Genomic DNA, 11911 nt, shown 5'->3' with positions numbered 1-11911 from the left:
GATTTGAAATAAAAGACAGTTAAAACAAGAGAAAGAGAGAAAGACATGAGATCAAATAAAAACACACAATAATAGTTTTGTTGTAACCCGTTAGTTTAGCTGACGTAGGATACGTCTCCCCTGGGAAGAAGCTTTTCCTTGAAGGTGTCTGTGCTATCTCCAGAGATCATTCTGCTTTTTAATCTCATGCCAGATTTGAACCAGCTATATGTGGAGGAGCAGCTGGGCACAAATGAGTGCGGTTCAATGGTTTGTCAAGAGTACTCCAAGCGTATGGAGTACAGTCTCCCAACCGCAACGAGCAGGACCTTTCAACTCAACTGTAAATGAGCGGAGAAAACCTGACACTCTCAATGTGCTGCAACAAAGGAGTCAAGCAAAGGTAAAGAGATGGTGGTTTAAAAATAAAGAAAGCATAGCTCATATTTGTAACACAGTGAGAGTCTAAGGCTTTGCAGTTTGTAGTTCGGAAAACAAAACAAAAAATATAATTGAAACATAAAAGAAGGCCGTCATCAACACCTGCAATATACCCTGAATAAGGCATGCACAGTTCGGATCACAAGGACACTGAAAAATAAACAAGAATTATGACAAAGAAAATATGATCAAACCAAAAGTAAATTGATCAATAGAAATCCATGAGTGTAATCCTGAAATAGACATGTTGATAAAAAAAGAATAAGACATTAGTTCTCTTCCACACGAGCACCGGCCATCGCGACAACCTTGAAAATGGATTGTTTGGGGGGGAAAAAATGACAAAACACCAGCCCATGCTTTTTCGAACCAAAAGCAAAGACAGCGGCTGAAACCCAAACAGAGGAAGTGGGAGGTGCAAAGAAACAATGGATATACGAAGGATCAAGCAAGTCAAAAAGACAGGACATGGACATAGATATATATAACTTGTACGTAAAGGACAGTACACACACACACACACACCACAACACCACCAATACAGCACACAATCGCCAGAATCCACGTCCAGACCATAGGCGGGGAGTAAGAGCAGCCCAAGACAAAACACCACTGGCAGACTGCTTGCTTTGTCCCCCCCCCCCTTGATCAGAGGTCACTAATCCCATCAAAAGCCCTAAAAGACCCTGGCTTGCTCGCCATATTCAGAGCCCAGCTCCTGGCCTGACCTGAGTTCCTGCCCTGATGCCCTCCAGCCTGTAAGAGGATCTACAGATGCTAAATGGTGATGGCTGATCGATGGTGAACGGACAGACACGTGGCAGAGGCCGTGGAGCCGTGTGGAAATGGTGGGTGAGGACATGGGACTCCCTCGCGGTCGGTATGGAGATGTAGGCAGAGAGGACAGAGGAGGAGAAAGGAGAGAAGTAGAGACAGAGGAGGAGGAGGAGTAAAGAGGGGGAAGATGTCGCTTCTTCGTCTCCTTACCGTGTCTTTGGAGGACCTACGTCTCTTGATGCTGGAGGCCAGGTTGGTACTGATGGACCTAAAAGAGGCTTTCTTTTGGGGGTCGGGCTCTGCTCTACCACTTTTCCTATCCTAAAATGAATATATGTAGAAACATTATTCATGTCCTCTGGCCAGGGTGACAACCGTGGTTTCACCCGTTCTGTTTTTCCCATCAACACCAACACCACCCTAGTCAATGACCTTATTGTATGTGGTCTAAATAGAGAGAGGGTCCTTATGAGAAAGACTACCGCATTTGGAAATATCAAATGCGCAAAGAGGGAGAAAGAAAGGGATAAAGCCTGTTAGATGTGAGAGTGGAAGTAGTCTTTTCAGTCTGAATGAGGGCATTGGTCAACTGCTGACACATTCACTCGACCCCCTTCAAATGCATTGGAATGAGTGATGACTAGTAAAGATGTCAGTGGGTGTGATACCTACGTTACACTTCTAAATATATTCTGCCTGAAGACAAAGATTCCACTTTCTCATCTCAACAAACAAGCAAATTTAAAATTGGATCCACTAAACAAATATAACTAAATGCAGTTCTTTCAAAAACAGAGATAGAAATGAAAAGAGAGAAGCATTTAACCGTATCCTTAAAAGATGGCCCTCATACCCTCAGAGAGCCCAATAGCTATTCTTAACAAAATAAATAATAGTGTTTGTGTGCAAAATAAAAACCCATATTAAGGTATTCTTACATCCTGAGTCTCTAGAGAGGAAGAGGGCTGCATAGGGGGAGAAAAGGAAAATAAAATAAATGTCCATCCACTTGATCGTTATTACTTTAAAAAAGATCCTTAAGCAAAAGCCAAGGGAACCAAAAAGAGCGAGGTGTTTAAAGAAGACTTAGCAAAGCAAACATCCACATCCAAAGCCAGGCAAGTATAAAAACGTCGAGCTATAGTATCGGAGGCCATAAAATGCATATCAAAGAGGGAGAACAGCAGCGACAAAAAGTCAGTAAGTTAAGCCCATTTAAAGTCATTATACCTCAAAGCGGTATAATGGAAATTCACCCCACACGCAAGGGAATGGGATGGAGAATGGAGAAAAGTGCATTTAAAATAAATGTATAAAGAAATGATCACGCTACTACAGCTGCAAAATATATTATTTATCCGAGTTAGAGTGCAAAAAACAAAATATTTTCTATTCTCTATATTTCTTTAAAAAAAAAAAAGCGTTCTAGGATGGATGTTAGTAAAGTATAGGTGGAGGATGGGTGAGTAGTTGCAGGGGGGGAGGCCCTTCAGCCGGGCGGGGCAGTGTGGTGTGAATTTCAACATGCCAGAACGTTTTATGGATGGAGAGAGGGGAAAAAGGAGGAAAACATAGAATAATTAAACATAAAACAAATAGCATGACAAATCAATCCTGGCCAGCACTGGCCCCCGCAGTTCATCCTTTTTCATCAGGTCACATGACTAGGCTCTTTTAGGGCACCGTTATATCACCCCGCCATCCAGCACTTTCTCTTTTTTTCTAATGACATGGTGGCGGGGAGGATAGATGAGCGCCGGCAGAGAAGTGATTGGCGCACGACATCAATCGATTTTTATTGCAGGTATATAAAATAAAAGTATTTTCCTGTTGAAAGATGACATCTCATGTTAGTAAATGGAGGAAGTGCCACTAACTGTATGACTCTTGGTTCAGGAAAAAAACGGCCAAGGTGACGTCTCTTCTTGTAATCTTTCCTTCATATTTCACACATATGTGAGGCGGCAGGAGCTCAGAGCCCTGATGAGGGGCTGCGTGTGCACAGTCCGTACATGCACTGCATGCTGGACCATCGGATGGAGAGCGGCATGGTGACTCGTACAGCGGCCGCCTGTTTCTGGTCCGAAACCAAAAGCGAGCCGCTGCAGGGCGTCATCATTAAATACCATATTCATCATCATGAGTTTTTTGTTTTCATCCCAAACTGACTTCAGTTTCTGTCTCCTTCAGACGGTGCACTTCTGAGTAACCTCTGTTATTAAAGGGAAAACTGGAAGGCAGACCTGTAGCCTCGTAGTGATGTAGTGGTCGGCAAAAACCTTCTGCACCAGTGATCACGCTAGAGATCAGTCACATAAATCTATATGATGTACATTTATAGAACAGCCTATAAAAAAATTAAAATAAATAGTGATGTTTTACCAATGTAATCAAATCAAATCAAGGTTTATTTATAAAGCACATTTAAAAGCGATTTTTGGTCGGGCCAAAGTGCTGTACATGTAATAACTACAATGCATCATTTGTGATAGAAAGAAACATACAGAGTGCTTTTATGTGTAATTGTAAAATACTTTTTTTCAACTAACTCAATTTTCTATTTAGATACAAGACTACAGCGTTGGGCATGCCTCTCTGTAGGAATGCCTTCATTCATTTTAGACAGAAGACACGTTGTAAGTGTTACCAACGTGTTTATGAGACCTAGCAAGATTGCTTTAGTGAGTTTTATATCTGTATTAACTGATTTAAGTTTTTATATCTGAATTAACTGATTTCTTGTCCACCTTACGGGAAAGGAACAAAGCTGTGACACATTATCCCCTTGTTGATAATGCAAAGTAGTTAGTAATCGATTGCATAATTACATGTACAGCAGATACAGAGCAACATAAGCGTGAACGTAAATCCAAACTTCACTGTTCTTTTTGATTTGCATGGATTACTGAACGAGCCTATCGAGCATACATAATGTCTCTCAAAAATAAACGTTCCAACCAAGAGATCCAACACTACAAACCAGAAGGATAAACAAAATGACAAAAAAGAGACACTAAATGATAACGCAGAGATACAGAGCAACTAAAAAGAGACATTAAATGACTACAAAGAGACACTAATGACTACAAAGAGACATTAATGACTACAAAGAGATCCAGAGAAATCCAAAGAGACAAATGACAACAAAGAGACACTTAATGACAACAAGAAGAGGCAAAACAAATGTAAAGTCTGTGTGTCTTGCTCCTATGTAGGAGAGGTGTTTGGGTCTGTTGTATGTCTGTTCCCAGGTTCTCATAATCTCGCAATGTTTGTACAGAACATCCGTTACATGTCGTACATTAGACACAGACAGATTGAATCTTAGATTTTAAAATAGCTTAAAAAGGCTGTATTTATTATCAGAATATAAAAAGGTGCTTAATGAAGGTTAGACTACCTCCACTACATCTCTGTGACTACAGCTGCTTAAAGAATGCTTTAGGCATGCCATTAGTACCATGCATGCACCTTTATATTTTTTGCAAACTTATATGATGAGGGCTTTTAAGCAGTATCAGCATATAGAGGATGGGAGATGTAGTGCATAAACAGATATTGTTAGTCAGAAGTGCACATTCTCTCAGGTTACGCCTCGTTTGTTTAAAGTTTTGAGGGTGCACAGTACTACACCCACCTGAGGCAGTAGAAGCACACAATGGCATTCAAACACACGAATGATGTCAACTATGGACTCCAGGTTTCAGTGCTTGCTGCACTAAGGAAGGAAGAGGGCCACATGAACTGTGATCTTAGATTTTCCATCGTGATGAGCTTGTGTCCTACATGACCAAGTTGTCGTTTTAAATTTGTGGAAATTAGAACACGGTGAATAATCTAATCTGTGCACCCAAACAGTATGAATAATATTCTGAATAGAACATATTGTCTGAGCTCAACTTGACTTTGTAGACTCCCTGTGTGCTCCTTGCATGAGACTCAATCCATTACCGCGGTTATATTTAGAGAAAGATTGTGTGTATTCTGGCTCCAGGGCTCACAGTGACGCTCGATGAGCAAGATGAGCATGCATGAGCCGCCTTTGTTCAGCGATGCATAGAAATCGACATGATCATCACTGACAGGAGTCTGAAGCGTGAGGTCTACAGTACGGGCAGTTGTCCCTCTCCTTTCCCACCCTGCAACTTCTAAGCTATCCAATCAGGGAGTGAAAGTGTAAAAAAGAGAAGGAGGGGGTGCTCCAACACTCCACAGCCCCATTTGATTGCATTAGGAAACGGGGGCAAATCATGTTCTTTACCGGCTGAGTGGAGGACCTTACTGCTTGATTGTTGCTTAAAGAGTTGGCTCACTCAAATTACGAAACAGAAATTGATTGCAGAAGATTTGTTTTAGGAGGGTAAGTATGAGTAACAGCACAGAAGCTAAGGAATGTACTGCTGTGGGAGGAGGCTGCGGCAAACTTATTTTTAGCCACCTGAAAAAGGCCAAACTAATAAAGATCAATATCGGTATAACTGTACTCTATACTGAGAATGTGTGTACTTTACTTGACAGCCATTTATGAATAGTGGCTAATGCTGTTACTTATGCTCTCTTCAAAGCCAACAGAGAAATAATACATTTGACCTTGCTGAACACAAACGTTACTGGTCTACTTCTGCCTTGATTGGTTCATTTGTTTGGTTATGGTTTGACAATGTACCCAAACTCTCCCTTTCAAACACCAAAGGGGGTGCGTGACTGTGGTTAGCTAAAAGTATTACACTCACTAGCCTCATAAAAGCCCACTTCAGAAAATCTAAGCTATCTCTTAGTTTAAACCATAGTTTATGCCTGCTTCTGCTTGCATGGATACGTTTCGAGGCGTATTTGGTGTCTGCATAACGCACACTGCAGTTACTAAAGAGACACACTGTCACATTTACAGTTCTGAAAATACTGGACGTGGCACTGCAGTGTGATTGAGTGTGGGCATTGATTTTCATCTTTATGCTCTATTTGCATTGTGAGCTCCTGGCTGCTGTCAGTATGGCCTTCAGAGTGAAGGCAATCAATGAGGACACAATCAAAGTGCATCAACCGGACTGTAATCACTGTTTTTAGGATGTTTCTGGCTAGACATTTGCTTATTATGGTAGGCTTTCCATGTCCACGTCATCTGACCTTATGAAGTGTGTAAGCGCCACAGCAGCAGCAGCAGCAGCAGCTTGGAAAATACTATATAGGTCATGCAATGGACGCATAGGAGGTGAAGTTTTAGTCGGGTGGCCTTCATGTTAGAGGGTCGCAATGCTAATTATCTTACTGTTAATCTAACAGCCAGAGATGGCATGGGGGTGGAGATGGTTCTGCTAGTTAGTTACATACTAATGAGGGGGTCCCTCCCATCGCTTGACTTCCAGAGACCTCCTTACTGTCCTGCAGGCAAACACAAGAGACACGTTGGCCTCTAGGAACTGTGATCTACACGGTGGCCACTGAGGATGCTTTACAGTGCATGAAGGCATCCGAGATCACAGTTTCTCAGACGGTGATCTGGCAATCTGACCACCACCACTCAAGTGCAAAATGAAAAGCTTCGAAAGAGGCTGAGAGTCCAATCGATCCCCCATTAGTAGGGGGCTCTGTTGGCTCTCTTGCAACCAAGTCTCAGCCTTTCCACCCTGGGTGTGAGCGAGCAGAGGGGATCAATCTTACCTGCAGGTTCTTCCTCCAAACATTGACCGCCGCAAAGGCCAGCTGCATCTGCTTCCTGCGGGCGTCTTTATGGCGCTTATAGGCGATTTCAATGAAGATTAGGAAGATACCTGCTGCAATCCCACCGGCCACCAGCATGAATACCCCTGTTAGGACGGACAAACAAACACAGAGCAGAGAAAGATATACGTTAGATGCTGATCTCACATCGCCGCTCCCACTGATCGTGAATGCATGGTCTGCCAGTCATGATCAGCGGTCGCCCCTTCCTTTTCAACCAGCTCCTTTTGATGGAGGCAGCTGCAACCCACACAATATTAATTGAAGTCCACAACCACACACGTCACAGCACAAGATAATATACGGCACACTTCCACAAGGCAACCACGCCAACACTAACACAACGATATTGTAAAGGTATTGGACAAAAAAGGGCTACAGTACCTTACCACTGCAGTTTTTGTCCAATCACTTTTAACGCTTTTTCTATGCCTTATGGACCATACCTGCCATGTTTTCAAAGGTGAGTGTGGCTGGGGCATTGCTCCTTGAGTCACACTCCTGGTATCTCACCCAGGTTTTATCTAGGTCTTCCATGAAGCCATTCTCATGAGAACTGCAAGGGGTTGGGGTTGGTGGAGAGAGAGGTAACAAAGTTAATACACGCTGTGATTGGCGCAATACCTGAGCTGCCTACTCCCAGATAGCTACACAAATGAGACAGAGACAGCAGGACAGGTGCACAGACAAACATAGACAAACAGACAGATAGGGAAGGGAAGGGGAGATACAGAGATATAAGATGTGACATAAGGCAATGTATTAAATGGTTAATAAAAAAGGTCAATACCTGACCATGAAATCATACTGATAAGAAACAAAAAGAAAGTCATACGAGTAATGCAGCTTTGGCTGGGACAGACCTGAGAATGGCCAGGGACACATTCTGTTTCCAGGGGCTGTCCTTGCGCATGCCTATGCCAAAGCCCGAACGGAAAAACAGCTCTCCCGTAGTCACCAGGTCGCACTTCTGCGAAGCTTCAAACTCCAGCACCGCAGAGTCCCAGATGAAAGCATGCAGCTTGCTGTGGGGGAGGGGAAGGGAGGAGGAGGAGGAGTAGGAGGGAGGAGGGAGGAGGGGAAGGAGGGGGTTACGGCGCAACAGTACAATGATTTACATACACAATTATGGCTCCCACCCCTCTCTCTCTCTCGCACACCAGATCGTGTGTGTCATACAGCGTTTACCAGCAATCTCTACCGCTCTTATGGCCCAAATGAAATCCAATGCCAGATGGGTGAGGGCACGTCCCCCATTGGATTCCCCCCATCTGAAAGATGTTCGTCTTGGTACAACCTGAAAAAGGGTGCTTCTTGACTCAATGTTAGCTTAACCTCACACTTGTGCCAATGCTGTTGACACGTGTCTTGCTCCTGTCCCTGCATCTGTCTTGGCTGGGCAATGGGCCCGGATCAGAGGGAGCGTTGCAGTAAGTCCTGCCACCTCCGTCTGATCCAAAGGTCCATGTCCCCCCCCCTGAGCTGACTGGACTGACCCTGGTCTGTGTGTCTGATAAATCGAGCAGCCGGCCGACACTAGCTGTTGTCGGCCCGGCCTGGCCGAGACTCACTTGTCACGCACAGCCTGGATAGCCTCGGCGGCACTCTCATAGTTGTGCTTCTCCATGTGGCGGTACATGGTGCTAAGCTCCACCTGCCGCCGGAAGTAGATGTCCACGGAGCTCTGCTTCACCGTGGCGTAGATGAACTTGTCCGATGGGTTTCTCAGCTGGATGCAGAGACCGGGACAAGACACAAACAGTCGAGTCATGATTACTAATTGTGAATAACAAATGTAATTTAAGACATATGTTTGTGCGGTCCACTGAAAAGAAAGAGAAACAAATGGAGCAAGATACAATCTGGGACCCCATCTGCTCATGTCTGGGAATTACATTTTTTGGTTGTTTAAAATCAGCTTGTTAACTGGCTTCAACCTGGTCTTTCTCCATTAACTCCATTATTGCGTTTCAAGATGCTAATCATACAGTAAACAATTAATCAGCACACTGAAGAGGAGGTCTTGGCCGAGATATCCACTGTTTCACCAGTAACTGTTACATTGGTCCTAATACCGCCCGTTACACACCCTTGGGTCATTGATGCCGGTGATGCGCTCCTCAGGTCGGTCCAACACCAGGAAGGCAGCCAGGTTGGCAGTATAGGATGCCACAATTATCATGGCAAATCCGGCCCACACCATACCTAGGATTCTCGCTGAGAAGCTACGCGGTGCACCTGTGTGGTGAGTTAAAAAAAAAGAAAGGATAAGACCTTTTACTACTTTAACAACTACTACTGCAAATAATGAACCATCTACCTTAATATAAAAACTTGCATAACTTTACATAGAAATACAAATATAGCCCTCTAAAAATACCAGACATTAAAAGGAAACTGGAAGACAAATGAAACAAATCATTAGAACAGGTGTAAGCTGTTTAAAGATGGGATCTGTCACTTTCTTTCTCAACACAATTTGATTTGAAAGGTACTACTTTGTCATCCTCAAAGAAAAACATGACAGCAAGGCATCGCCTGGAACCACACACGCCTTCATTTTTGTGATTATTCCAACTGCGAAACTGTGTACAGACCAAAGTACTCAACAGCATAACAGTGCTCTGGCAGAAAGGCTACATTTACTTGCGATTAAATGAGGGTTTAGAAATTTCCAGGAATGACTTTCCTTTATAATCTTACCTTCTCCAATACCGGAGTTCAACAACACTCCCCAGGAGAACCACATAGCAGATGATAAGGTGAGGGCATCTTCTTCTTCTTCTTCACTGTTTACTTTAAATCTTCCAAACGGGCTAGAGGGAAGAAATTGGGAGGGTTGCAGGAGATAAAATGAGAAATCGCAGAGAACCTGTAGGGAGGAAAACCCTGGCGACCCCAGGCAGGGAAGGGAACTGAACATGAGCGGGCAAAGCAAGTAGGAAGACGAACTGGGAAAGAAAACAGACAAAGACAGGGAGAGAGCAGTGGGATGGTTGGAGCCGATCTTCACCTCTTTCTGCCTCCGTGTCCATACCGAGGTAAGATCTACAGCGCTCAGGAGTGCATGTACACACATTTCTCACACACACATTCACCCATTCAGTTGTGATTACACGTACAACACACACATGGGCACACGCATACACACAGATGTCCCCCTTGTACCTGAACCGGTCTAGTAGGTAAAGCATCACCGCCACCACATGCACCGAAAGACCCACCAGCAGCCACAGCGTGCTTTGGAACGGCTGCATGAACGAGTCCAGTGTACTGCGAGGTATTTCCTGAAAACACACATTGCAATTGTCATTAAATTGAACCAACAACTTTGATTACATTTGCATATTATTGTCACAGTGAACTTCAAGGTGGCATTTAATCAAAGAAACAAGGTCATTGCAAGTGTTGACAGTAGATAGATACACAAGGGATAAAAATCTTTTCACAATAGAGCTATACATTTGGCCTAATAGAGCATCAAATGGACTAAATGAAGACACTTACCTTTTTAACAAGGATGGTGAGACCTTGATATTTAAAGGGCTTGGAGAATTCGATGTACTGGGCTCGTTCGTTGTTAATAGTCAGCGGGGCTACAATCATGTCAGCCAGGCCCCCCAGGAGCTCTCCCATCATGCCATTCCACTCTTTCTTGTTACTGTTGTTCACCTGAAGCCCCAAAAGGAAAGTGTTAAATGAGAATCAGATCCTGCTGTCGTCTAGACCACAGAATGTTTGCAGACTTTAAGGATTTAGGATAGGCCAAGTGGGGATATAAGTTCTTAAGGCGTGCTTCAAAACTTTGAAACTGGCTCTGGGGATCATAACAGAGCTTGCTTATTTTCAGGAATCAATAAGATCATGCATTGAAGGACACCAAAATTGTAGAGTATCGTGCTCATGCGAACGGTTTCTCTGGGTTAAAGATGAATGCTTCCACAGAAAGCCTGTTTAGATTAAATATAAGTGGAAACTCAGGTGATTACTCTTTGTAGGTTCATCGTTACGAGCGACCCCTTTCAAGTTTGTCAAATTGATTTTCATTTGAATGATAGCCCTTTTAAGGCGTTGTCCAAATTGATTTAAGTAGAGGACTATTACGTTTTATTGCTAACCCGTCCACATTAAGATTCTCTCACATAAGTTATAAAACAATATTTATTTAGGGATAATATTTAAGCAAAGGATATTGTAAAACATGACTTATTGTCAACACCTTACCTGAATGAACAAGCCCTAACCAATGGGCAAACCCATAGATCGACTACATTTGTGATTTAACAAACTAATAAATAGTGTATGATGTATAATTCTTCCGTGTTGATGCTAGTCAACTGTTGAGGCTCAAATCCTCAATTTACCTAGAAAATATCCAACCTTTATTCTTTCTATTGTTAGCCAATGTTAGCTAAGCTATCGTTAGCTCAAAAACGTGAGCTAAACATAATGTGCTAGCTAACTGTAAATATAAGTTAGCAAACTGTTGAGGGGAAAATGTCTGTCAATATTTGTGCATACATAAGATGAAGTATTTTGCCAATGAAAACCAATCTGCAAATCCTAGTTGACTAAAACACTCATGGTGATGGCTGCTCAGTGTTTAAAAGCTGACCCCAGTAGACCTGCTGGACTTTTGATACCTGGGGTCTCCGTTTTATGACCGCCTATTGCTTCAGCTCTGAATAGTTGTTAGATCACTACTGTTAGTGGAATAAAATAGGGAGATTAAAAAGAAGTTAGGTATTGAATGTGAGGATTTGCGTGCAATATGTGCCTCATGCAAACATACAACAAAGAGCGCTGTAAAAGTAAAACTAACCCGCTCCTGTGTTCCAAATTTCCCATCAGCCACCAGGTGCACCTCATAGGTGAAGTTCATGGTCATAGCCAACTTGATAAGGAGATCAACACAGAATCCGTAACAACATTGGGGAACAATTGGGCGTCCTGTAATAAAACCAGCAACAGTTCAAAGTTACAATCACTCTTA

At 43.1% G+C, this 11911-nt stretch overlaps 1 protein-coding gene across 8 annotated transcripts in view; it reads right to left on the bottom strand.

Moving 5' to 3' along the window:
- The window catches only part of grin1a (glutamate receptor, ionotropic, N-methyl D-aspartate 1a), a 30706-nt gene that overhangs the window by 3916 nt on the left and 14879 nt on the right, over nucleotides 1–11911 (bottom strand). For 4 of the 8 annotated variants that reach the window (XM_034125888.1, XM_034125891.1, XM_034125892.1 and 1 more), the window contains 12 exons: nucleotides 11741–11868; nucleotides 10426–10590; nucleotides 10087–10205; nucleotides 9622–9734; nucleotides 9008–9156; nucleotides 8490–8647; nucleotides 7782–7943; nucleotides 7365–7474; nucleotides 6859–7004; nucleotides 6529–6579; nucleotides 2136–2162; nucleotides 1408–1518 (listed from right to left, as the gene is read on the bottom strand). In XM_034125888.1, coding sequence (XP_033981779.1) covers nucleotides 1408–1518; nucleotides 2136–2162; nucleotides 6529–6579; nucleotides 6859–7004; nucleotides 7365–7474; nucleotides 7782–7943; nucleotides 8490–8647; nucleotides 9008–9156; nucleotides 9622–9734; nucleotides 10087–10205; nucleotides 10426–10590; nucleotides 11741–11868 — 1439 coding nt within the window. The remainder of the gene's footprint in view (nucleotides 1–1407; nucleotides 1519–2135; nucleotides 2163–6528; nucleotides 6580–6858; nucleotides 7005–7364; nucleotides 7475–7781; nucleotides 7944–8489; nucleotides 8648–9007; nucleotides 9157–9621; nucleotides 9735–10086; nucleotides 10206–10425; nucleotides 10591–11740; nucleotides 11869–11911) is intronic. The other 4 variants (XM_034125893.1, XM_034125895.1, XM_034125896.1 and 1 more) reach the window with 2 other exon arrangements.

This window comes from Trematomus bernacchii, unplaced genomic scaffold, assembly GCF_902827165.1.
Source record: "Trematomus bernacchii unplaced genomic scaffold, fTreBer1.1, whole genome shotgun sequence".
NCBI classification, from domain to species: Eukaryota; Metazoa; Chordata; class Actinopteri; order Perciformes; family Nototheniidae; genus Trematomus; species Trematomus bernacchii.
The sequence above is the reverse complement of the archived record's forward strand: the minus strand, read 5'-3'. Positions and strand labels throughout refer to the sequence as shown.